The sequence below is a fragment of the Paralichthys olivaceus genome, chromosome 3, assembly GCF_024713975.1.
Source record: "Paralichthys olivaceus isolate ysfri-2021 chromosome 3, ASM2471397v2, whole genome shotgun sequence".
Taxonomy (NCBI): Eukaryota; Metazoa; Chordata; class Actinopteri; order Pleuronectiformes; family Paralichthyidae; genus Paralichthys; species Paralichthys olivaceus.
The window spans coordinates 12,369,302-12,392,660 of record NC_091095.1 but is presented as its reverse complement, the minus strand read 5'-3'; the positions used below and the strand labels follow the sequence as shown (position 1 = coordinate 12,392,660).

Genomic DNA, 23,359 nt, shown 5'->3' with positions numbered 1-23,359 from the left:
CCTAATCCTGTTCTTCATACATCGTCTTTATGAAAATGTTAACCCTGTCTGAAAGTCTGAAATGATTGTGACCAGCATACTAACACTCTGGATAAAGTAAATCAAAAGCAGATTTTCAAATGCATATCAATCAGTCTATAAAGTATATACTGTTATATTTTGAGTTTTATTTTGTTGAACTAGCTTTGGTTAGCTAGCTAGAAAAGAGGCTAGCTAGCTAACTGCTAGTTAGTATTGTACACATTTCTCTTTCTTACTAGAAATGGTATGTAATGGCTTACATGCATCAGATGTGCAAAAGTAGCCTTGTGAAATGTATGGCAGGTGCTGTAGAAATACAAAATTTACAATTGTTTATAAAGTCAGAAAGGAAAAAGGAAACGAATGATACATGATACTAAATGATAAAATACATTTACTTTCAAAAAAAATTGCAGAGAAACACCCAGCCAGTCATTTTGACCCATATTGTGCATTAGATGGGTAGTGATACAACCATTATTTTTATTCAAAAAGTAACAAAGGAAAAATTAAAATAAGGATTTTTGATGATCAAAAACAAGTTAATTGGGGGATACCTGAAATACTGAATGACAAAATGAATGTACTGCAAAGATATAGAAAATGAAACTGAGCCAGGTCACTTTTGACCTATGTTGTGTATCAAAGGGTTAACTGAACTCAGCTCAAGTTAGCTCAAGTTAGCTCAACATGATGTCAGCTTCTCCAAGTTTATACGGCGCTCGGACCGTCTCCACAGTAACCGTATTTCCAGAAGATGCTCACGTAGTTGCATAATTTACTGTTTAATCGGTTTTATTAAAACTTATAGTGTGACAGTGAATTACTGCACTAAACAACAAACATAATATAGTAATCATAATAACCACAATGAAAATAATACACTTTCAGGTTTTCCCAACCTACTGTTTTAAAAGAAATCAGTGATACACAAGAATAATTTATTTGTTATTATGTGACCTACAGCTTCTTGAACCACACTTATTTTTGTATTTTCTCTTATTAACTTACACATTGAATGTATTATTTCAGGTGCAAACCAGTGCACACCACAAGAGAGCTGATAAAAAGAATAAATAATAAATACCACCAAAATACATCAATTATATTAGATGAGTAATACTGAAAAAATATATATTATGAGACTTAATAAATACTTCACTAAATAAGACATCAGACATAAGCAAAGAACAATAATTTATCTCCAGGGAACTCCATCACTTTCAAATCTACTGAGACACCAGGTGACGTCCTTCCTGTCAGTGAAGACACTGCTCTTTATCACACTGTGTAATGTTATAGGATTTGTGTATGTGCAAATGTGGTGAACTGCTGCAAGAAACACACTACAACTCAATTATATGTAATGGAAGCTGCAGGAAAGCCTGTGCTCCCATTGTTAATGACACGATGAACATATCAACCAACCTGAAGAGTCCTTATAATAACACTCACATCAAAGTGTTCCCACTATTGAATGGCCTCATTCAGAAAGCTGGGCCATTAACCCACTAACTTTCTTGACTCCTTTTCAAGTGCATTTTTGAGTTTAACACAGGGTGTGATCATTCTGAAAAGCTCTGCCACAGTGATCCGATGGGTTTATGATGAGGGGTGGAAATCAGCCGGGTGTCTGCTTCTGGAGGCGCATTCCCTGCCACGCTTAGGCGGTCACAAGACTCGGACCATCGCTGCACAAAAACACGGACACGCTGTCAGGTCAGCTAGAAGCTTACAGGCCCACAGATTCTTCTCTTCTCCGCATCCAACATCCAACAAGTTGCTCCATTTGGGAAACCTCTGCCTTGCGCGCTGCCGCCCCCAGGCCCCTTCGTCGTTGAATTTTCTATTTTTTCAGTGTGCATTTCAGCTTGGCTCTCTCTTAAACGATAACCCACCACTTTGTCTGGGAAAGGGTCGTTTTTAACTGGACTTCAAAAGCCGCGTTAAAACTTAAACTAAGTGATGTTTCGGTGCGTAAAGGAGGGGCGCACGCTTAAGTGAGCGAACGCCAGTGGAGGAAATTGCGCCTAAGATGTCAACATTGCTTTGCCACCCACTCGAAATCGATTGTAGTACCTTCAAGAAGGTGGCTCCTCGTATAAATAGGGACGCATTATTTCGAGAAAGACGGTGGTGAGGCGCAATCCGGTGGGTGCTCTTTCTCTCTCTCTTCCTCTCGGAACTATACAGACAACGCCTGGAAGAATTTACCGACAATATCCGTGTCCACTATCCAGGACATAAACATCTTTAACGCCTGAACTAGTAAGTGTGCAGTTAGATTAACTACATTTATTTCCCCCTTGTATTCTCAAGTGGAAGAAATGTAACTCATGCGTAAAGTGGATTCCACCAGACCATTTATATCTCCCTTCAGAGGAAAATTATTTTGTACCTCTGGATTTTTTTTTTGTTGTAATTCGGGGAATGCAAAGGAAATCAAATTGCAAGCATTGCTGATGCATCTGCATGTGCTTAGGCATGACATAAAGTGTACTTTCTTTAATAGAATAAAACAAACATGGATGATTGTTTGACTGTATTAAAACCATGCAACTCCTGTGAAACAAAACTTATTCTGCATATGTTTTCAGACAGTGAAGTCATGCAGGTGGAGAGGAAATGGCACATACTGTTGACTATCTTCTTTCTGCTCATCACCTCGGGCCAGTGCATGGACAGCAAGGACGTCAAGCAGAAAGAGAGAAGGACCCTGTTGGATCTAATCTTGCAGGTTATCAGAGACAGCCAGCAGCGGGACAAACCCATCTCCCGGCGCTGCAGCAGTGGACTCCTCACCTCAGCCCAAGACATGAAGTTCTCCTCCCGTGAAAAGCCTTTCTATGTTCCAAGGCTGGATAACAGTAGACTCATAGGTAAGCTGATAAGATTTATATTTAGGTCCTGATGATGAAAGCATAATCCCCATTTTATCGTGGGAGACAGCTGTCATTGGTCTGGTCTGTGCTACATCTCATTTAGGAGCCTTATTTAGTTTGGCTGAATGGAACATGGGGTTAATTTGAGAAATTTGGAAAAGAAAGTCAGAGTTTCTTGTTCATAAATTGGATTTTGGCAAGAGTAAACTCAAAAAGACAGGGTGCAGCAGTCAACTCTTTTCTGTCCTCAAACATTCCGACTCAATTTAAAGTGCTTCTTAAACACATGTGAGGCAGGTGTGCCTCATCTGGGTCGTGACGTTGTGTCATATTTATCATACTTGGTGCATCTCTCATTTCACCGTGCGTTTGAACAAATCGATCCATCGCTCAGACTGTGATTGACTGATGGAGGGAGACGTGGATAGGTCCTGTGAATTCACGTGGGAGGAGCACCGTCACACTGAACCCCAGTGAATGATTCATTCAGTGTGATTCATTGTGGAATCTCAAACATGAATTACCCCCCCCCAAAAAAAAACACACACACACACAAACACACACACACACACACTTTGAACACATTATGACATCCCAGAGAGCATTTATTATCGCAAGCATCTCTGCAAGACATATGACACTGAGCAGAGAAACAGGGCTTGGCTTGTGCTGTGTCACATCCATGTCACTTATATCACTCACTGTTACTGCTTTTGAACACAGATGGAATGATAAGACTGTATTTCATTTATATGTCAAGAAGAGTCTAATATGCTGATGATTTGAGCATCTTGCCTAAAACAAACTGACATTCAATATTATTTTCACTAAAATGACATTTATTTTCAATCTTCAGTTAATCATTTCTCCTGAACTAAGTGAGAACGTGCATGCTGTAGCTCTGCTTTACTGGATTGAAGTAACATTACTTCAGGATTTAAGGCATTAAAGTACATCTCCCTTTAATTATCTGAGATCCAAGACAGACGGTCAAACTGTAAAAAAGACAGAGCAGGCCAGCGTGTAGTCCAGGATTGTTTATGTGCAGTAGGAGTTTATTAAGTGCCAAGTGAGGATAATGTGTTGTTTACTGCTGTTTTTAGAATTTTCTCCTCTACCATCACCATCAATCAGATCAGGTTGTAGGGTTGCTGCACAGGCATCGGGGAGCTCAAAGTCTCGGCTCCAGCTTACGCAATTGGAAAAGTACTTTTCTCAGACCACTGGCTGGATGGAATTTATCTTTTGAGGATATTAAAAGCAGCATATTAGCAACTGGTGCATGTGACACAACCAAAAGATCCATGGTCACGCAAGGATAGATGCTTTGAACACAATTCGGAGGAAGGAGAAACATCTGTGAGCCCAACAGTATGTTCACCCTATAGTCGTCCCTATTTCCTTCTTTGATGTGCATCAACTCAATGAGGCTACGAGGAGGCACACATGAGATGAGAGAACCTTAACTTTGTAACTAGCTTTATCTGCTATGCTTTCTCTTTTCATATGTATAGCACAATAAGTAAGCTTCAGACTTTGATATTTAAAATATTGTTGATCTGCATTTATTATTATCCAGGAAATGCAGAACAATGTCCTCATGTAGTTGATTTTGTGTAATTCTGGCTGCCACCTCATTATCTAAATCTGATTTTGGCTTAATGGCAAAGTTGGCTCTTTAGTTTTAAAATTTATATATATTTATTCATAAAAGTATTGTGAGGTTTGTTTGACTTTAAAGTCATTAAAGTTACTCCCTAAATTGGCTCTCAAATTGACTACAATCTCATCTCTCATTGTCCTGCAATCATATACAGTCACAGTATTGCACGCCCCTGGGGCTGGGGGCTAATATAGTGTTAGCCCAGTAACTACTTGCATGGACTTACTCTGATGAGCATTAAATGTCCATACAATAATCTCTTGAGCCTGTTAGCATGGCCAGTGGGTTATCAGACATCCGCATGTGCTTCCCATGTGGACACAGTAGAGGGGGTTTACCTGAAGCCCTGACACCAGAACTCCACAGAGAATAATGTCAGGGTGTAGTTGCATTATAGACACACTAAATATGCAGCATGATCAATAAACAGAATTCACATGTAACTTGAATGGCACTCCTTAGAGCACATACTGTACCTACTTTAGATTAACTAGATTCTGATTTTTATTTGGATCTGCACCAAATCTACACACTCATAGAGATCAGTCCCCTTTTCATCAAAATCCATGAATTATTTTCGGAGAAATCTATTAAATCTATAACACGATGTTAAAAACGTTATAGGTCATAGGTCATGCCCCACCCCTCTGCAAAATGTCATGGAAATCCATTAGTTTTTGTGTAATCCTGCAAAAAAAACCTAATGAAAAGATAACCTCTTTGACTGAGGTAATAATGTTCATTTACAGCGCTGTATTCAGAAATTGTGTTAACATAAGATGGAGTCAGTGCAGTGAAACCATTTTGATCAAGCAAAATTAACCATGGAAAATAATCATCCCGCCTTCTGTTGAACTGAGCCATATATTTTACATCAGAGTGGTTATAATGAGAGTTTTTCTGCATCACTATGAAAGATGCAGCAGAGGTTGACTTTGATATAAACAGTCATATTACTTGACCTAATCATGGGCACATGCTCATCTGTAGAGGACTGACAAGCTAACAGTGATTTTCTCTTCCAGAAATAGTTCCTAGAGATGTAAACATGAAGGGCAAATTCATTCAGCATTTCACAGGTAAGAACATTTACCATCCAACACAACATCATTTGTTCAACGTTTCAGCTCTAAACACATTCTGCTGTTGCTTTCCTACTGCAAACATTACACAACTGTTTTAACTGGCAAACATCTTTGAGAGCATAGTTCACTTTTCTCATGCAACTTTTGGCTGTTATATTATTGAGTGCTGCTCATTTGAGAGAATCATTTTCATTCCTGTGAGCCATCATACAGCATGCTTCTTTCACATTGCTTTCTGTCAGACGTCAGCAAACAATGTTGGAAACCTCCAGTTTTATATAGTTTTTTTTATATTCAAAAGAAAGTAGTCTTTTCATTTCCACTGGGTAAAAATATTCATCTTAAAACTAGTAACAAACACTGCCAAATGAATGTAGTGGAGCGTGATGTATAAATATTTTGCTCTGAGATGTAGTTGGGTGGAAGTATAAAATAGTTACTGTCCTCCACTGGAAGCCGACAGAATTAAGCTGAAGGCAGTGAAAGGTTAAGCAGATTATTTGTCTCGGGACCTATGAGTAGACTTCATTATTGGTGTGAAAATCTGGAAGCTTAAACGTTTGTGCAGAAACTCTTAGTGGTGATTATAACTGAATACTCAATTCTTCAGTTGAACCCTGACTCTTTAACCCTGCACTGTTCACCCCCACTCTGTGATTTGATTCGATTCTTTTTATCTGGGGAATTTCTTATAAACTCACTGTGGACTTGTGGTGTTATAATGGTTATGTGTTTATACCAGCAGATGGATAAAGAGGAAATGATCAATCACTTGTTTATCACAAGTCTTTTCCACTTTGGCTGATGAGACCTTTTCTATTAAGCAGGACCAGTCAAGTTCTCATCGGAGTGCAGAACACACTTTCATAGACTTTATCACAACACAAGGGACTGCTCGCGACCAGCATGTACGTATGCCTTTTAACACTCATGTTGCTCTTCTCATAAATTGCTCAATATCTGATCTAGAATACATTTTATTTCCTGCAAAAATATGATGCTTTAAAGACCCTAAAAATCACAATTTCCAATAATTGTGTCAGTTTTAGTTTTTGCTCGTTGTTCAATTACATATGATCAGAATATAAACCTTTGATAAATAATAACTAAGGATGATTTTACCAAACTTTAACTTTCATTGGTGCATATTTATTATATATTAAAAAAGACAGAATTATCAGGGACAGTATCATCATAATTGGCTCATCTAAATGGATATGGATTCAGGACAAGTTGCTATAAAGAACAGTTTTTCCCAACTGCTTTGTCTTATCAATGTTTTAAGAAAAGCCATTTGCCTTTTGTCTATTTCTGTCCCTTTGGCCTTGTGACAGGGTGCATTTCTGTGATTTGCAAGAAAAAACATTTATTTCACAATCAAAAAGGTTCATATGAGAAAATATGTGCAGCAGAGAAAGTTTATTTTCTTTTTTCAGTATTCAAACCATCAGATTTTTACTGCAACCCATTTGAGGTTCATGTACTCCATGTTGGGAACCATTAACACAGAAACAACCTGGAGCTGTAACCTCAGTCTGCAAACTAAAGGATCAGTCCTTCTCCATGGGATGTTTACATGTAGGAATTAAGAGAATGACGTCAAGCAGAATTTAGAGAATGATTGCAGACGATGTGGGTTTGACACAAATGGGTGTGTTTAGGTAGACTTGCCTCCATGTTGTGCTGCCTCTGATGCTTCTGTCAAGTAGGTACAGACCTACAGTACTTTTTATTTTTGTCTGCTTGTAATACTCAGTAGTTTAGTTTGAGCCAGACAGGGAGACACGACAAAGAAACACAACTGGTTCACAGACAGGATTCATTTGACTGTTGAGTTGGGATGACGTAGATTATTGCTAAATGCAACGTTTATGGTTCATCACTCATGCTAATGTTACTGCTGATGATATTAGAAAACACAAGGAATGGTTTACTTCACATGCTGAGCGTGTTATAGGGACATTGCAACTTTAAATACTCTGTCAGGAATTAGCATATTGCAACAACGCTGACGTCAACACTGCCTCTTTGTCTTTTAGATGAGTGCAGACTTTTTTTCTACCCTCACTGTGACTGACACTGTAAATTACTAAGTAAATACTGTCGTTTTCATGGTCCAGCATATACTTTACATGAGTGCTCTGAAAACACTATATATTACATTTGCATAATTTTTACAAATCTAAAGTACCAGGCCAGAATTAAAAACACTAAAATGGGAGTAACATGCATATCCAGTAAAAATATTTTGATGGGTGCTGGATCAACAAAAAATAACAAAATGCTTGAAAAAGAGAAAATCTGACCACCTAAAGCTCCTAAAGAATTAAGATATAGAATTAAGTTAAAGAATATGTTTATTTATTAAGATGTCATCTTAAATACCCACAATATACATATCGTAGTAGATATCATCATGAATAAAGATAGAAATATAGAGTCAAAAATACAAAATATTAACTCACGTGTGAAGGGTTAGGGTTAGATGTTCCATAACAGGTTCAGGCTACATAGCCGTTCTAAACATAAACTATTAACTATCTGTCTAGATATATGTTAAAATAGGGAGCGCCAGAGTAACATCAATGATTTTCATTCAAGCAGATGTAAAGAGTAATATCTAGAGAAAACATGTTATCAAGAGAGAATATAAGGAAATAATGACAATGGAAGTAAAATCACAGTAATGGTCTCATATAATCAAGAATTTAAAACTCTGACAGTTTGTTTTTCTACCAGCTATTAAGAATCAAGCTCTGGAAAAGAGGCGTACAGTATGTCCATGCTTTGATTTGGATGGTGTTATGATATTAACATGTTAATGACTTTTTTCCCCCACTGTCTTTTTGTTTTCCAGATTACAAAAGATGTGCAAGATTGCTAACGCGATTAGCAATGAGTCCGCTCTGCATGCAATCGTAAATATTGCATGTGAGTAATATGTTTTTATTTTCTTTGGCGGGGATTGGTCTGCAGCACATGCACATTCATTTTTCTTTTCCCTGACAGCATCCTTTCACATGTCAAAGTAAAAAGGATAATTGAGATCTTCATTTTGTATATACACATTTGTTACATTTTTTTCTCAGCATGACATGGAGGAATTTCCTTTGTAGCTCTTGGCCAGATTTATTTTAACGTGCATCTGATGTACAATTGAAGGAAACTGATATTTATATAATCAGAAACGTTGCTGTATTACATCTGCCTGGCATGTGTAACCTGTCAGAATATAATATTTCTTAGTGTTGGACACACTGAAATGCTAAACCGCCATAAAGAGACTCAGTCAGACTAAGTGTTTATCTTAATTTAACCTTTATTTGTGGTAAGTGCTGTTTGGCTGAAGTTGTAAGAAAATCAGTTTCATAACATGTAGGAGAGAGAGAGTGACAGAACCAAGAGACGGACACATTCATTTTTCTGGAGTAATAATGTTGAGCAAATGTGGGGAATGAACATGTGGTGTGGTCAATAATATTAGATCCATTGTCTCCTTTGTCCTGTTTGTCCTAAGAACATCAGAAGAAAAGAACATTTAAGTTATACTAATTACTATTTCTCTCTCCACTGTTAATCTATATGTTTATTGTTCATACCACATGTTCAGCTTAATACTATTACTGTATACTATACTTAATACTATAGCTCAATACTACTTATCTGTACACTCACTCCATTATTTATTAAAAGAGCCCAGGGACAAATTATTTGCAGTGTTCAGTGATGTTAAACTCTTCTTCTAATGTATTTGCTTATGCAACGAAGAGTGTATCTATGGATTTATGTTACAGTTGATCAATTTTAGATATAAAGGAAAAATATTTTGTATCAAGGCCCATGATGAAGTTTTCAAAAGTCTTGTCTGACCCTTTCTTCAAAATCTAAAACAAAATCACCAAGATATCATGGATAAAAGCTTAATGGTGGTTAACAGTGTCTTTATATACAACAGGAATTATAATAATTATAATATTACAGGAATAATGTTGTTCTGGAAATATCATATTTTCCCCGTAAGTACTTTAAATACATAACATGATGTTTCTTCTATCTGTGGACATAGTAAGTAAACTCTTATTCATACGCAACCTTTAAACACACCAAACCCAAACAAAGACATTCTCAAGACAAAGGAGAAACTCAGACTGTCGTCAGTGGAGTAATTTTGGACGTAGTCATAGTCATCCCTTTGTTAAGGTGATCGTCAGTGACAGCAGGTCTGATGCGTTCACTGCCGTCTAGCCCTTAATCCAAAATGGGTAAAAGCACGTACTCCCGGTGAGCGCAATTAGGTCTCGTTGGTAAGTGACTGCTGCAAAAGAGCCCGTCGACACAAGTGGCCATTTTAGTTCATTTGAGGTCTTTTAACTGGTATAGGACTTCTGGTGATTAGAAAATTGAGGAGGCTGACACATTCCCAGGTATTCAGTTTCTCAAGTGAAGCAGATAATAAGATCCTGTCCGCACCGTTCTTAGAAATCTAACAAATGTATATCACAATTGAGCGGCTTTTGACGAGATATTAAGTGATTCATTATCCTCAGACATGACATGTCGTGGAATGCTGATAATGACAGACACGTAATGGCCGTCTTTAGAAGCTGACAACATGACTTCCTCAGAAAGGTTGAGATGTTAAAGATGTGACCAATACTGAATGGGAAGAAATGGTTTTTATTATTTCATTTCAGGTTGGAAAATAATGGAAGAGGGATCAACGTTTTGCCAAGGAAGTGCCTTCAAATCCACAGCAGTCACATGAACATTGTTGTGTGTATAGTGTTTTTATTTTTGGTTGTCATTTCTAAAAAAAAATGCTGATGGACCTCGCTGGTTGTTTTTGAATGGGTTTGCTTTTTTGTATCTGTATGTACCATATACATTAGAATTTGTAAGGAAACATTAATTTAATATTAAATACACCTATTTATTGAAAGGGTATGTATATAATAATTTCACAACCATTAAAAATCTGATTATTTTGTTTATAAAAGTTATATCTTTTCTTTTCCTCTGAGGCTGTTATTATGTTCTCAAACTGATCATGCTCCATCATTGTCTTCATTACGTTTTATTTGGCACTTGAGTAATCGCTGACAACAAGAACATATGGAATGACATCAGTGGTGATAATGCACTGCAGTATTGAACAATAAAGAATATTGAAGCACAGCATATTTTGGTATTATTGGAGACAGCGGGAAAAGAGGATAAAATGTCAAGAGGATTTAGAGTTGGATTGGCCCTGTGCAGACAGACGGTGTGATGGGTGCGACTGCAAATCCCAGAGAGTTATTGAAATAAACGGTTTTCACACACCGGTTAGTCTCAGTCTCCACAGCGATGGGGGAAAAATGCACAAAGTCCTCTGGTCAGTGTCACTGACATTTGTGAAAAACACCAAACAAAACTGGGTTTCATTACAAACTTTTTTCATCTGATTTTCTTTGTCTGTTTTTATATTTTCAGCACCCTACTGATGTGTTACCATAGACTGATTTCCTCTCCTCAAACTGGAGTTCATTGCAACATTTCTGGCAGGTTTTTTATTTGTCTCTGGCAATCACACACTTAGTGGTATCTGTCAAATATCTTGGACTCTTGGACTTCTTGGGATCTGGAGCAATTGCAGCTCAGCAGAATCAAATATACTTTGGATAAGACCAGTAGACACTCAGTGGGCTCCTTAAATAAGCACATATGCAAAGCATTTAAAATGTTTGTAGTCTTCTCTGTCATCTAAATAGTGTAGTTGTATATGGATAATCCTCATTTTATTAACTGCATGAGAGCAATATCTTTTGCATTGGCAGGACTTTTGTGTACAGATGAGGAAGCGGAACTTTTAAACAAATTTTCTCCAGATCATCCAAATCCAATAAACAGAGTGTGCCTGGTATCACAGATCTCGAGCCTCAGGCCACATGTTATAATATCCAGAGAATTGTTTCTTGCTTGTTTACCTCTGCTTAGGAGGTTATGTTTTGGTCTGTTTTTTATTTGTTTGTCTGTTAGTTAGCAGGATTACGCAAAAACCACTGGGCAGATCACCACGGAAATTGCTGGAAGGATGTGGTATTGGTAATGAAAGAAACCATCAAATTATAGTGCAGATCAAGATCAGTGGATCCAGTTTTTTCTTTTTCACTTTCATGAGGTGTTTGTTATTCAGCCTACCCTCATTGATATAGATGGGGTTGCCGCAAAGTTTTCACAAACTCACATTGCAATAATCTGAAAGTAAAAATATTCTGGATGAATAAATTCAATTTTTAGGAAAACATATTTTGACTTCATGAGGATGCTTATACATCGCAGCTCGTTATCAGTTGTTGTCTGTTATAGCCTCCATCAAGGAGGTTATGTTTTCAACCCTGTGAGTATGTTTGTTTGCAACATTAACCAACACAAGTGATCAGATTACAGTGAAACTTGGTGGAAGAATGTCATATGAGTCAGGAAAGAACCCATTGAAATTGTGGCCCAGATCTTTATTGTGGGGCAAATCCCGGATTATTTTCAACATTTCCCTTTATTTCACAGAGGATAATTCATGGATCTTGATTAAAAAAAATCTGACATGTTTAGGGGACAGATATTTATGAGTGTGTGCAATTTGGTGCAGATCCAAATAAAAATTGAAGTGAACTGTTGGGCCTTGGTGGAGGTATGCTATTCTAGTTTACTAAGAAAATACATGAGTTGGATTCTAAAACCCAAATTCGAATTTCGACTTTCCTGTTTAAGCTTTGTAAACATAAAATATGACAATTCTGAATGTATGAGATTGAAATGAACAGGGGTATCTTGTCCTCACTGTGACTTTCTGAAAGGCATCAGAGCTGCCAGTTAATGAAACGACTTCAACAATGTCTATTTCTGCAGAGAGTTTTATTTACATATACCCTCACAGTGACATTGCTGCAAAGTCCTGACAAAATAAACAGGATCCTATTGTTTTGTCATGTTGTATTATCTTGTCCTGAAATATGTGGCAGGGGAATAGTTACAGTTATTGTCTGCTGTCTTTATTTGCATAGTGAAATAAATACACACACACACATAGGGGTTCAAAGTTCTGAAAAAAACATATGCTAAGCCAAAGATTACACCAGCTCAGTTCTCACGCTAGCAAGTCTCTACAGACCCAGCGGGAACAATTTGTTACATTGGATCCTGCATTAATCTGTCAAGTTGTGTTTGTTTGCTTTATTTTTTTTTAAGATCCAGAGAAGACGTCAATACAAAAGATCGAAAGCTGAAAATTAATTGAAAGAATGTGTTTTCGTAACGTACAGATCTTATCACTGTGGTGTCCATGTCGTGTTCTCGACTTGATATGAGACAGTGTCGCTGTCAAGGGTCATAAACAGTGTAATTAATTCTCTTCCATGAATCACAACCTCCAGCCCATCTTAGAAATGTAAGCTCCATCAGATTTCTGCTACAGTCAAACCTGCAAAAACCAAACTATGACCAAAGATTTTCTAAATGTAAGTTTTGATGACAGAGTTGAGGAGGATAATATCGTGATGACTATGACAATTAATGGAAGGGCTTGATGTTTTGTGACCCTGCTGTAAAAAGATTAGGCTGCTAAAAATATAGTCTGCTTCTCATGGGGATGCACCGGGGATCCCTTTCCCTCTGGCTGGGCAGGGCAGGGACACCAGATCCTAATCTGAGGTGGATATCACTTATCTGGAGACAAACAGCACAGATTAGGAGAGGAGACAGAAGATGCACTGGGGACAGCATGTGGGAGGGCTCTAACACAATTATACACAAGCACTAAATCCCACCTCCGGTACCTCTGAGAGATGCTGCTGCAATAAATAGTAAATACAGACCAAAGCCGGGCTGCGCCGCACTAAAGCTCAGCAGAGAAGAAACACCTTAATGCTTTAACTACAAGACAGACACTGTTCTGTGAAACAGACGGAGTGAGAGACAGATTACAGATTCAACTTTGTTATTCTGTAAGGGGAGCTGTGCTTTGGACTGAAAGTTGCAGACTTTATAATAATAATAAAAAACTATATTTAGGGGCAGCATGGTGCCTGTAGCCTCACAGGTAGAAGGTCCTCAGGTCGAATCCAGCTTTAGTCAGGATTTTTTCTTTGTGGAGTTTGCATGTTCTCTGTGTCTGTGTGGACTTTCTCGCTCTGAATGAGTGCCAGTGGTTGTTTGTCTCTCTATGTCGGCCCTGCAATACCCTGGCCACCTGTCCAGGGCGTACCCCTCCTTTTGCCCAGATGGACTCCAGCTCCCCTGACGACCCTCAAAAGATGAGTGGGATGGATGGATGGATGGATGGAACTGTATTTATGTAACATTTTTCTTAACAATGTTACAAAGAAGTAAAATCAAAAAATTAAAAAACAGACAAAGCTGTTGCCTAAAACAACAGTGACCACATTAAGGGACAAAGCAGTAACAATGAATAGAACAAGAATAAAACAAATGAATACAGTATAAATAAATGCAAATTCACAAAAGCTTTCAAAAAGAAAAGATGATTTTAGAAGAGACTGAAATGACGCAAGAAAGGAAGTGTGTCTGCAAACTTTGGACCTTGAGAGCAAATCATACCAAGACAACGGACTGATTCTTGGGTTTTCCCCTCAGGATTTACAAAAATATCTCCTGCACCAACTGTTGACTGACTAGCATATAACCTAAAACCTTATCATGGCTCCTTATGACGTATATCAAACTCCCGCAATCCAAATTTTTGTGGCAAAAGAAAACACTTTAATCCAATTTCCTAGACCCAAAGGCCTCTCTCTCGAGTAAACCACCTTATTTATAGTGATCGCAGTAGACCTGATGGCTGTATAATTGCTGTAGAGGGTTCATTGATTCACTCCGTGTCTCATGATTAATTCATGGTTCTTCCTATGCATTTCGTAGAGTGCATAAATCCCCACATGAGTCACCATCCGTTCATAAAAATACAGGACAGATTAATAAAATCACATCAGTACAGTGAGATCAGAGTGGAAGTGTCGTGCATGTGAGTGACTTTGACAGATTTAATGACGACAGAATCTCATCGTGTGCTGTTGGTTTGGATACGTGTCAGCCTCTTGTCACTTCCCTGATATATCATGAACTCTGGTCCACGTTGCACACGGCAGTTTGACGGGAATTGAGTTGCTGCAGCTTTGTCTGAGCGCCAGCTGCAGTGTCTTTGATCCCATGTGCTGGAGGTATTGGCACAGGTCTGCCTGCCACCCACTCTGTGTGCCCCTCACTGTGTGTGCTCTGACGTTTGCCACTGCTGATACTGAAGCCACTGATTAACTGCAAGGCATCTTTCAGCTAATTCTCTTTAGTTTATTTTTTATTAACCCTCAAATGTCATAATGAGTTAATTCATATTCTTCATTTTGAAAAATTGTATTATATAAATGTTAATTTATCAAATAATTTACTGCATGCTGCAGTAGTTATTTTAAGATCATGTTTGTGTTATGGAAGTTTTCTGGAAGCTGGTGAAAGGAGAACTCAGGCAGCTGCTGATGTCTTATGCAGAAGATTTGAATGTAGACTTGATGCATCAAGGAGACCAAGAGGTGCAACAATATACAAACGCTAACATCAGCAGTTGTCACCCCCCAAGACTGAAGATGTCTCTCACAGCTTCCCCATATACTTTCAGGTCTTAGTCTACTTGTGTCACCCATTCTAACAGCACATCCATGAATGGCTAGGATTGCTGTCACTCACTATGCAACATGTAGGTGTTTGCATCCTATTGGATACTGGTGAAATACGCAGAAGAGTTGAAGTTGATGAGAGTTGAAGTTGGTGCCTCTCTGTCTGGAGCATCTGAGTTAGATATGAAAGTCTCTAAGCGTAGACACTACAATGTACTGTTGGGTGGTCCTTTATCTATAACCTGAGCTTGTGTACTGCTTAGAGAGAGAAGAGAGTGTCTATGGAATTAGCCAGGCACTCTTCTCTTAATGGTGTACAGATATAATGTAATATACACTATATGAACAAAATACAGTATATAGTGGCATATACAGTAATGTGTGAGGATATATACGAAAATTCTGTATCCTGGGTCTCTGTGTTCATTATTCAGTGTGAGCATTAACCATTAAAGTGCTTTATTTTTACTATCTAATAAACTGGCAAATTTTCAAAATAAAAGCCTCAGCTGATTAGGCTCTATATTCATGATCTTTTTTCAAAAACAAAATTTACTGGTCATGACAATAGGTTATAGGATTATATATGTACTTAATTTGCATATCTAAGCATATGTAAAATCATTCTAATCAATATTTCCATGTTTAATAGTATTTACAAGGATTGAGTCAAAACTTTTCATCATGTTAGAAAAACACCAGTTGTGACAGTCTTTATAAAGCCACAGTGAGGACGAGAGAATGAGCCAAAGCAACAAACCAAGAGGTACTGAGGTATTTTATTATCTGTTACAGATCAGATGTGAGACAAAAGCTAACATTCATCAAGGCATAACATTAAGTTTTTCAATTGCAAATTAAAGGGGTCAGACAGAGGTCTACAGTAATAGGTCAATAACTTTAATTTAAGGAAAAAACTTAAGTAAATTGAAGTGAACAGAATGTACATTCATATTTTCATGTCCACTGGATTCCAATGGAAACTCTATATTAACAGGTGTCATGGTGAATCGTAGTTTTTGAGCTCCATGTATGTTGGACTTTTTTATTGAACAGGCAAATGCTTGGCACGGCGTGAACATACTATGATCAAAATCTGATCAGCTTTTTTGGAACTGAAAACTTAGAAGAGATCTCAGGCTTAATTGAAGCAGAGATCAGGGTTGGACTCAGAGTTTGTTTAACTGCTTTCTGAAACAGGGCAGGTACACCAGTCAGTCAGTATGTAATCTTATAACAGCACATCTGAATGAAAACATAACGGATCACCTAATTTCAGGAATTTAATACTTGATTATTAAAATCAAAATCTGACTAGATTATAATCAGCAAGTAAAATTTGTTAAGACATGGTGTAAAAATATTTTATAATGAACATTTTTCTTTAAGTTTTTGATTATATATAATATTACTGCATTCTAATATGTTACTTTCATTTTTCTTGCATTGATTTTGATCACAGTACTTTTTATCAACACTTATATTGCTTTTTCATTTGCTATGATTGTAAAGCACTTTGGGTCAGCTGTTTTTAAAATTGCTTGACAGATAAATATAAATGTGACTTGACATATTTATAGATATATTTATAATAAGCAATAGACAGTGGAATTATATCACCCTAATGTGAAATATGAAGAACAATCAATACAGGTAGACAGCAAAAGGCCACTATGTTCAAACGGTATGTTGCATCAATTGACCTTTTATAGGCAACATATAAGACTTTCAATCCAAGTGTGTTTATCCCGACACATTATTGCTAAACCTTTCAAAAATCTAGTTATTGCATCTTCTTGAATAAAATGTTTAGGTAACAGCATGAGACTCTGTGGCTGACGTGATGTGTCGTATCCAAATGTGGACCCAAAGCTGCACATACATTATGTGATATGTAACATCTAGATCATTGTGGCACGTGAACAAATGGCAGGACGAAATCAAATTTGACAGTTTCTCACTTCGGAAGAGAAAACAATAGTGACATTGAAATATATAGATCAATATGAAGAGAACTTAAACAATATGAACAACATATTGTACATAAAAATGTGTAAAAATATCTATACTGGTGACACAAAATGATAATTGTTGGTCCTGGCAAATTACATAAACCTAGTGATCAGTTAGAGAATCGGCTCTGTGTCATTCCAACTGACAAATGCATTTGTCCACCTGGGAAAAAAACAAATAAAAATGTAATATGGTCAATTTAATATTTTCAGGGTCTACTGAAATCACTGTACATGTATGTTTGTCCATGTGTCACCTTGTACGGATACAGTGCTCCAGTGGAGGAATGAGATCAGGGTCCTGGCTGCTCATGGTCGATTTACCAACAGCTACAAATGCAAAACATTTTCAGTTTAGAAATACTAACAGTTAGTGACACAGCTACACAACTATCTAGCTACTATTAAGGAATCAACATTGGACAGATCCACAGAATTAAAATATGAATGATATATGTTATATTTACTCAGAATGACAGAATCACTTCATACAGAAGTTATACCTGAATCTGAACATCTGTAAATGTTTGAGTTTATACACTGGGGTGAAATTAAATTACTTGAGGTCTGAGAATTTAGGACAAATAAAACCACATACAGACGGTGAGCCGGATCTCCTCCTGTTGATTGGCCAGTCCATCATAATAGTACATGTCAAACTCCAGATCTCTGTCCTGATTGGTCAACAGCTCCCTCTGCAGGCCAAAGAGCACACTGAAGTGGCTCTCACTGCACACCACCCAGATGGGGTAGCGGGGAGTCTTCATGTTAGCTCCTACCTTAAATAAACAAAATAACAAAGAACCCAGCAGAGCGGAGTCGTATGTTAACTATTACATGAGGCCCATCACAGTCTTAAGAACATTCTTTGCTGGGATGATAGACACATCTGTGGTGCAGAGACGCGCCCATAATTAGACTAAAGAATGCTCATTGACGTCTTGTGTCTTAACTTGATTCAGATCTGTCGGTGACCAGAGAATCAGCCAGCGATGTCACTCACCTTACAGATGTTATAATGTTCGAATAAGGACAGCAAGCCGACATCACAGCGGCCTTTCATTCCCTTGAGTAGAGTCATGTTTCCATTGCCTGAGTCTAACTCCATGTCATTGTCAAACACATTAGAAACTGCTCTGCCACAAAGCAACAAGTTGACCAGCTCCTGGTAGACAAAAAAACACACAAGGACATTTTAGTGTCACAATACACTATAGTTTAGTAGAGAGTAGTAACAGTATTGTATCGATTAAAATACTTTTTGTATGTCTGAGATTCATCTGTTATTGTGCCATCAACAAACACGACGTCCTCGTGCACATCTGTTACACGATCAAAGCACATTTCTAACTGTTTGGTTTAATTTATCTGTGACAATAATTTGCAGTTGCTGATTGAAGAGCTGTTTGTTCGTTTGTAAAGATGACATGTCTTTGACGCAACTGTTCCAACTCTGCCTTAAACTGTAACAGGAACTCTGAAAGCAGCAGACTTTGAGAATTACAAGTAAATTAATACCTTTCGCACTTAAACCCACCAGTTATTTTAAATTAATGAAGTCACACAACACCCAGTGATCCTAAACTGTTTGTTTTGTGTCAAACCTGAGTGCAGTAACCATGAGCTCCGATGAGTGTGGTGGTGGGCACGTCCATATCTTCTCTTATTCTTCAAAATAAAGAGAAAGATCATTTAAGGATGTTTATGCTGTACATCACAAAACCAGACATATACAACAGAGTTAGGAGCGCTGCTTCAGTGCATCTGGTACATTTAAAAGAAGACTTCATAAAATAAACCATATGATATAGAATGTTTGAGTTCAGTGTAGTGGGGGCCTTGGGGAGAAAATATTGTTGTAGTGTAAAGAAAGATCTACATACTTTTCGACAGATCGAGAAAGAACAGCAGATATGGTCAGCAGAATGCAACCTAACACACCCGTCTCAAACTGCGGAGAAAAAGATTTGGAGAAGAAAAGTTGCCAAAGGTTTTCATCATATGGACAGGTTCAATGAAACTGAAGGAGCTGATACTGATTCTCTCACCTGCTCAATATGCTGCTCTAACAGCAACTGCAGATCGTTGACGCTCCCCAGAGAGAAAACTGTTATCTGATAACAGAAACACAACTGTGTTGATAGTAACAGTGTGGCTCACTCCAACAATATAAACACTTCACAGGTGTCTGTACCTTTTCAAGCACACCCTCAGATTTGTAGTGTCCTGTTGGGGTGAAATGGTTTCTTCCTGAACTGCTGTTTACAAAAATATATAAGGGTTAAATCAATGCAATGTATTTCTGAGATGAATGGCCAGGCTCGGATAAACACAATAGCACTCAGTAAAGTCCTCTTAACTCAAATCAAGCCACATCAAATGAGACACACTCATAGATATCAGATCCCTTAATATCCCTGATTTATTTCATCAAGATCCATGAATTATTCCTCGTGGAATTGGGGAATTTCCCAAAGAAAGTGCATCTTTCCACTAAGTTTCTGTCTGGGCTTCACCTGTAGTTTTTATGTAATGCTGCTATCATACAGACAAACAAAAACATAACCTCCCTGTCAGAGGAAATAAGGATGGTGTTGGGACATCCAAGTTAAGCTTTTTATTAACTCTTGGCTTCTACAGGTGAATGAGGTCCAGTTTTAACAAAGTGAATGTCGCTCATTTATCAGTGACACACTGAACTTTCCTGCCCCTTAACATCTGGGCCAGGTATTAACATGGGTTAGACCGGTAATGAGGTTCTGCGTGATGGTAGATGTTTGGATGTAGAGGATTAAAGAGTAAGATCTCACATTGCAACTGTGGCTTGTTTCTCCTCGCCAGCCCTCCACAGGATTTCAGCCACGGCTAAAATGAGACACTTTCTTCTGGTATTGCTGGAAGGTGTTAATCTCCTGAGAACAGGCATTTGAATGAAAAGCAGGTTGTCTGGCATAATAATGCAGTTCAAATCAAAATTCAAGGGTCAGTACTTGACATGGGCTAAGCGCTCCTTGATGTGAATTACTGGCTGTAAAAAGCAATCCAGTGATTACGCCGGTGCACACAGAGGTCAACAGCATAACACTGAATGAGGGATAACGTACTGGAGGCCTGTGTTCTTGCTTTCAGCATTCTCAAACAGCAGCTTCTTCAGAACAAAGGCTTGGATGGATGCCAGAACTCCACAAGGACCACCCTAGAAAATACATTAGCAGACGTCAGAAAGCAGCATATAACCACAATTCCAAAAATCATATGAAAATCTGTGTGCTGGATCACTTAATTTGAGCAAGCCAAGACAACCTTTTTCTGCACAATTCCATATCTCAGGTCGTGCGTTTCAGAGAATGTGAAGCCCTGATTCCTCCACTCAGCGCTGAAACAATTTACGCTGGAACCAAGAAGAATCGCTTTCAATTCCTGGAGCAAAACAAAAAACAGAAAAACAACTAGAACGAAAAATCAAATGCAACTGCTGAAACTGTCCCCAGCGTTTTCAAAAGACACCCTGCTGTAAATCACCAACCAACCACGGCAGTGTGTTGGTCCATCGGACGGCCTGCATAGCTGCGCTCTCTGGCGGTTCTCTGGAAGGACACTTTAGAGAGATCTTGCAGATCGTCATCGATGTCATCTAGAAATACAGTAACACGTCACATGAGCTAAAACCAAGGAATGATGCCTGTTTTTCTATTCTCTGCATTACTGCAGGTAGATTACCTACCTAAAAGCATCTCGGACACATCCTGATCCGCCACATTGGGCCTGGTCTTTACTCTGAGAAAAGGGACATTATACATAAACTTCTAAACAAAAGCCTTAAGCTTTCCGGTAGGAAAACATGCTCAACTGTATAAAACCATTAAATCACTCATGTTGAGTCTAATATCTTTAACTTATTTACTTTCTTGTCTTGAGCAAGTCTTGCCCCACTTTCTCAAAGCTGTTTCCACTCTGCGTTCTCTCTGGTGCACTCAGCAACTCCCGTCTCCCTCCCACGCAGTCAGCTGAGCATATTTCTGTTTGAACACTTTCCACACTTTTCAGATGAGAGCCAGTCATCAAGAGTCCATCCCTTGACTGCCTGTGTTCTTCTTGTTTTCTGAGTGGCAGCTGGGGAGCATCTACCCTTCGACTTAGCCTTTTTTTATTTGATTCCTAAAATGATAAATACCAGTTAAGGATAAGTATATGATGAATATGGGATCAATATCAAAAACTAAAAACTTCAACAAAGGCTCAGCACCTGAGGTGAACTTGCTATAGGTCCAGCCATCATGCCACGTCTAATTCGATTTGTTTTGCTCCTTTGGGTGCTCTCAGTGATGGTCGTCTTTTTCTCTGGTTCTCTTCTCATGAAGCTCTCAGTGTCCTGGGCAGGAGCCAACAGTGGATGACCTTTGTGATCCTCTGAGTCATAGGTCAGGAAACATGTTTGATTATTGCTGTGCAGACTGTCTGTTTCAGGCAGTGATGAGGTATAAGTAGTTTGAAAAGGGGGGAATTCTTCTACATCAGACCTGTGAGAAACACAACCCCATATCAGTTCATACACCGACCCATACATACAAAAAGTCAAAACAGCACAAAATGATCAAAAATTCTGCTTGTGAAATACCTTGGTTTGATTAGTTTGCTATTAACAAAGGCTGCTGTGTTTTCCTCGTTCATCTCTCCTGGTGTAAACGCAGGGGAAGCAGCAGAGCCGACAGCTGAAGCTGACAGCAGACGATCACTTCCACTGCTGGGGAACTGGTCATAATTAAGACCTGCTATGTGATGCTTTACAATAATCTCCAGTAAGGTTTTCAGGGGGGAGCTGTGAACCTGCAATAACAGAGACGTCAGCCTCAGACTGGTTTGTGTCGTTCACTTGCACAGCAGCCACTATCCAGCTGTAAGGCAGGTCGAGATTCCCATGCCTCCTATTAGAGAAGACACTGGACGCCATGTTTTTTGTTTACATTTTGCGTCATGCACCAGAAACGCGTGGGAGTCGCACAGAGGGAATGTCACCGGGTGAATCTCTCACCTTGTTCTCTCTGTAGAGACTCTCTATGTTGAGGACCTGCCTCAGGTGAGATCTGTTGTTGATGCTGGCCTCTGTACGTGGATGCTCCTCATCCATGCAGGTGATAGTTCTCTTCAGTCCCTGCACACCAGGAGCAGCGTTACATCCATTTGCACAGTCTATGGTTACATCCTGATCTGTGAGCCGTCAGACCCCGAGTTCAAAGGTTTGAGACATTCAGCAGCTGCACAAGTTTTATTTTTTTTGACTCACCATGGTCATAGAATCTGACGCTGATTCAGCATAAAGCTATGTTAGCATCATCCTAGCTACAGCTAAATACTACTAATACAGTGGTATATTTCACGCTGGTGTCCCAGAGGAATCTATATCCGGTGGCATATTATCAGATGAAAGACAGATTTTGACACGAACAACCACACGAACTCTTTTGCATAGCTGACCGAGGGCTAACGCTAACAGCGCTAGCTCGTTCCGCACCTAGCATTAGCTTACTTACCTTCCGACTCAGGTATTCCCTCACAAGAGACGAAGAAACCTCCTCCACAGAAACGACCATGATGGGAACATAAAGTGTTCGATCCCGACACAACACATTCAACAACACGGAGCCCGGAAGCGATAAGTGATGCACAGACCTAGAGTCAGTAGACGCACAGATCTAGAGTCCGTAGAAACACAGTCAGTAGATGCACAGATCTTCAGTCAGTAGCCGAGGCAGTGAAGATGCACATGTACCGCTCAGTGTTGTCTGGAGATCAGCGGAAGTGTTCGGTTGTTTCCGATCTACTGTTCGGCAATGTGCGTTTCCATGGAGACGCCAGTCGCTCCGCTCGCCACACGATCGATACAATGAGTGGATGAGGTAAACAAACATGGCGGCCGGGATTTTTGCAAAGGAAATTCTCACCGGAGCAAGTCTATGAGCAGCGCACTGCAGAGCGCGAGACCTCCAGAGTCCCAGTTTACCATGAAGGCGCGATGATAACAACAACAATA

General features: G+C 38.8%; 2 protein-coding genes across 7 annotated transcripts; one reads left to right on the top strand and one right to left on the bottom strand.

Annotated features, from left to right (window-relative positions):
- The first annotated feature begins 11 nt into the window (after positions 1-11).
- On the top strand, positions 12-10,826 carry alkal1 (ALK and LTK ligand 1). Of its 2 annotated transcripts, none has more exons than XM_069521989.1 (6): positions 12-2,289; positions 2,619-2,900; positions 5,592-5,645; positions 6,476-6,559; positions 8,509-8,582; positions 10,346-10,826. In XM_069521989.1, the coding sequence occupies exons 2-5, from the start codon at positions 2,630-2,632 to the stop codon at positions 8,571-8,573; spliced, it is 474 nt and encodes a 157-aa protein (XP_069378090.1). In that variant the 5' UTR covers positions 12-2,289; positions 2,619-2,629; the 3' UTR covers positions 8,574-8,582; positions 10,346-10,826. The 2 variants fall into 2 exon arrangements, with proteins under 2 accessions (XP_069378090.1, XP_069378091.1); XM_069521990.1 differs by having other exon boundaries at positions 16-2,289; positions 6,479-6,559.
- Positions 10,827-16,076: 5,250 nt separating this feature from the next.
- Positions 16,077-23,235, bottom strand: mindy4 (MINDY lysine 48 deubiquitinase 4). Of its 5 annotated transcripts, XM_069521981.1 has the most exons (19): positions 23,099-23,235; positions 22,860-22,998; positions 22,361-22,480; positions 21,947-22,155; positions 21,575-21,848; positions 21,233-21,486; positions 21,053-21,105; positions 20,855-20,962; positions 20,632-20,777; positions 20,433-20,524; positions 20,139-20,240; positions 19,523-19,586; positions 19,377-19,442; positions 19,212-19,279; positions 18,933-18,996; positions 18,332-18,493; positions 17,927-18,107; positions 17,586-17,658; positions 16,077-17,491 (listed from the first exon to the last, which is right to left on the bottom strand). In XM_069521981.1, the coding sequence occupies exons 2-19, from the start codon at positions 22,917-22,919 to the stop codon at positions 17,443-17,445; spliced, it is 2,145 nt and encodes a 714-aa protein (XP_069378082.1). In that variant the 5' UTR covers positions 22,920-22,998; positions 23,099-23,235; the 3' UTR covers positions 16,077-17,442. The 5 variants fall into 5 exon arrangements, 4 of the variants coding, with proteins under 4 accessions (XP_069378082.1, XP_069378083.1, XP_019936550.2 ...); XR_011240604.1 differs by lacking the exon at positions 23,099-23,235 and having other exon boundaries at positions 17,927-18,103; positions 22,860-23,085; XM_069521982.1 differs by lacking the exon at positions 23,099-23,235 and having other exon boundaries at positions 19,523-19,583; positions 22,860-23,085.
- Between the last annotated feature and the right edge of the window lie 124 nt (positions 23,236-23,359).

Excerpts from the sequence above, each read along its gene's own strand:
- mindy4 (XM_069521981.1), bottom strand. The coding sequence starts at position 22,919 with ATGGTCGTTTCTGTGGAGGAGGTTTCTTCGTCTCTTGTGAGGGAATAC. Across the intron at positions 21,849-21,946 it reads AGCAAACTAATCAAACCAAG|GTCTGATGTAGAAGAATTCC; the intron begins GTATTTCACAAG and ends TGTTTCTCACAG. Across the intron at positions 20,778-20,854 it reads CCAACACACTGCCGTGGTTG|TTGTTTTTCTGTTTTTTGTT; the intron begins GTTGGTGATTTA and ends TTTTCGTTCTAG.
- alkal1 (XM_069521989.1), top strand. The coding sequence starts at position 2,630 with ATGCAGGTGGAGAGGAAATGGCACATACTGTTGACTATCTTCTTTCTG. Across the intron at positions 2,901-5,591 it reads GGATAACAGTAGACTCATAG|AAATAGTTCCTAGAGATGTA; the intron begins GTAAGCTGATAA and ends TTTCTCTTCCAG. Across the intron at positions 6,560-8,508 it reads GGACTGCTCGCGACCAGCAT|ATTACAAAAGATGTGCAAGA; the intron begins GTACGTATGCCT and ends TTTGTTTTCCAG.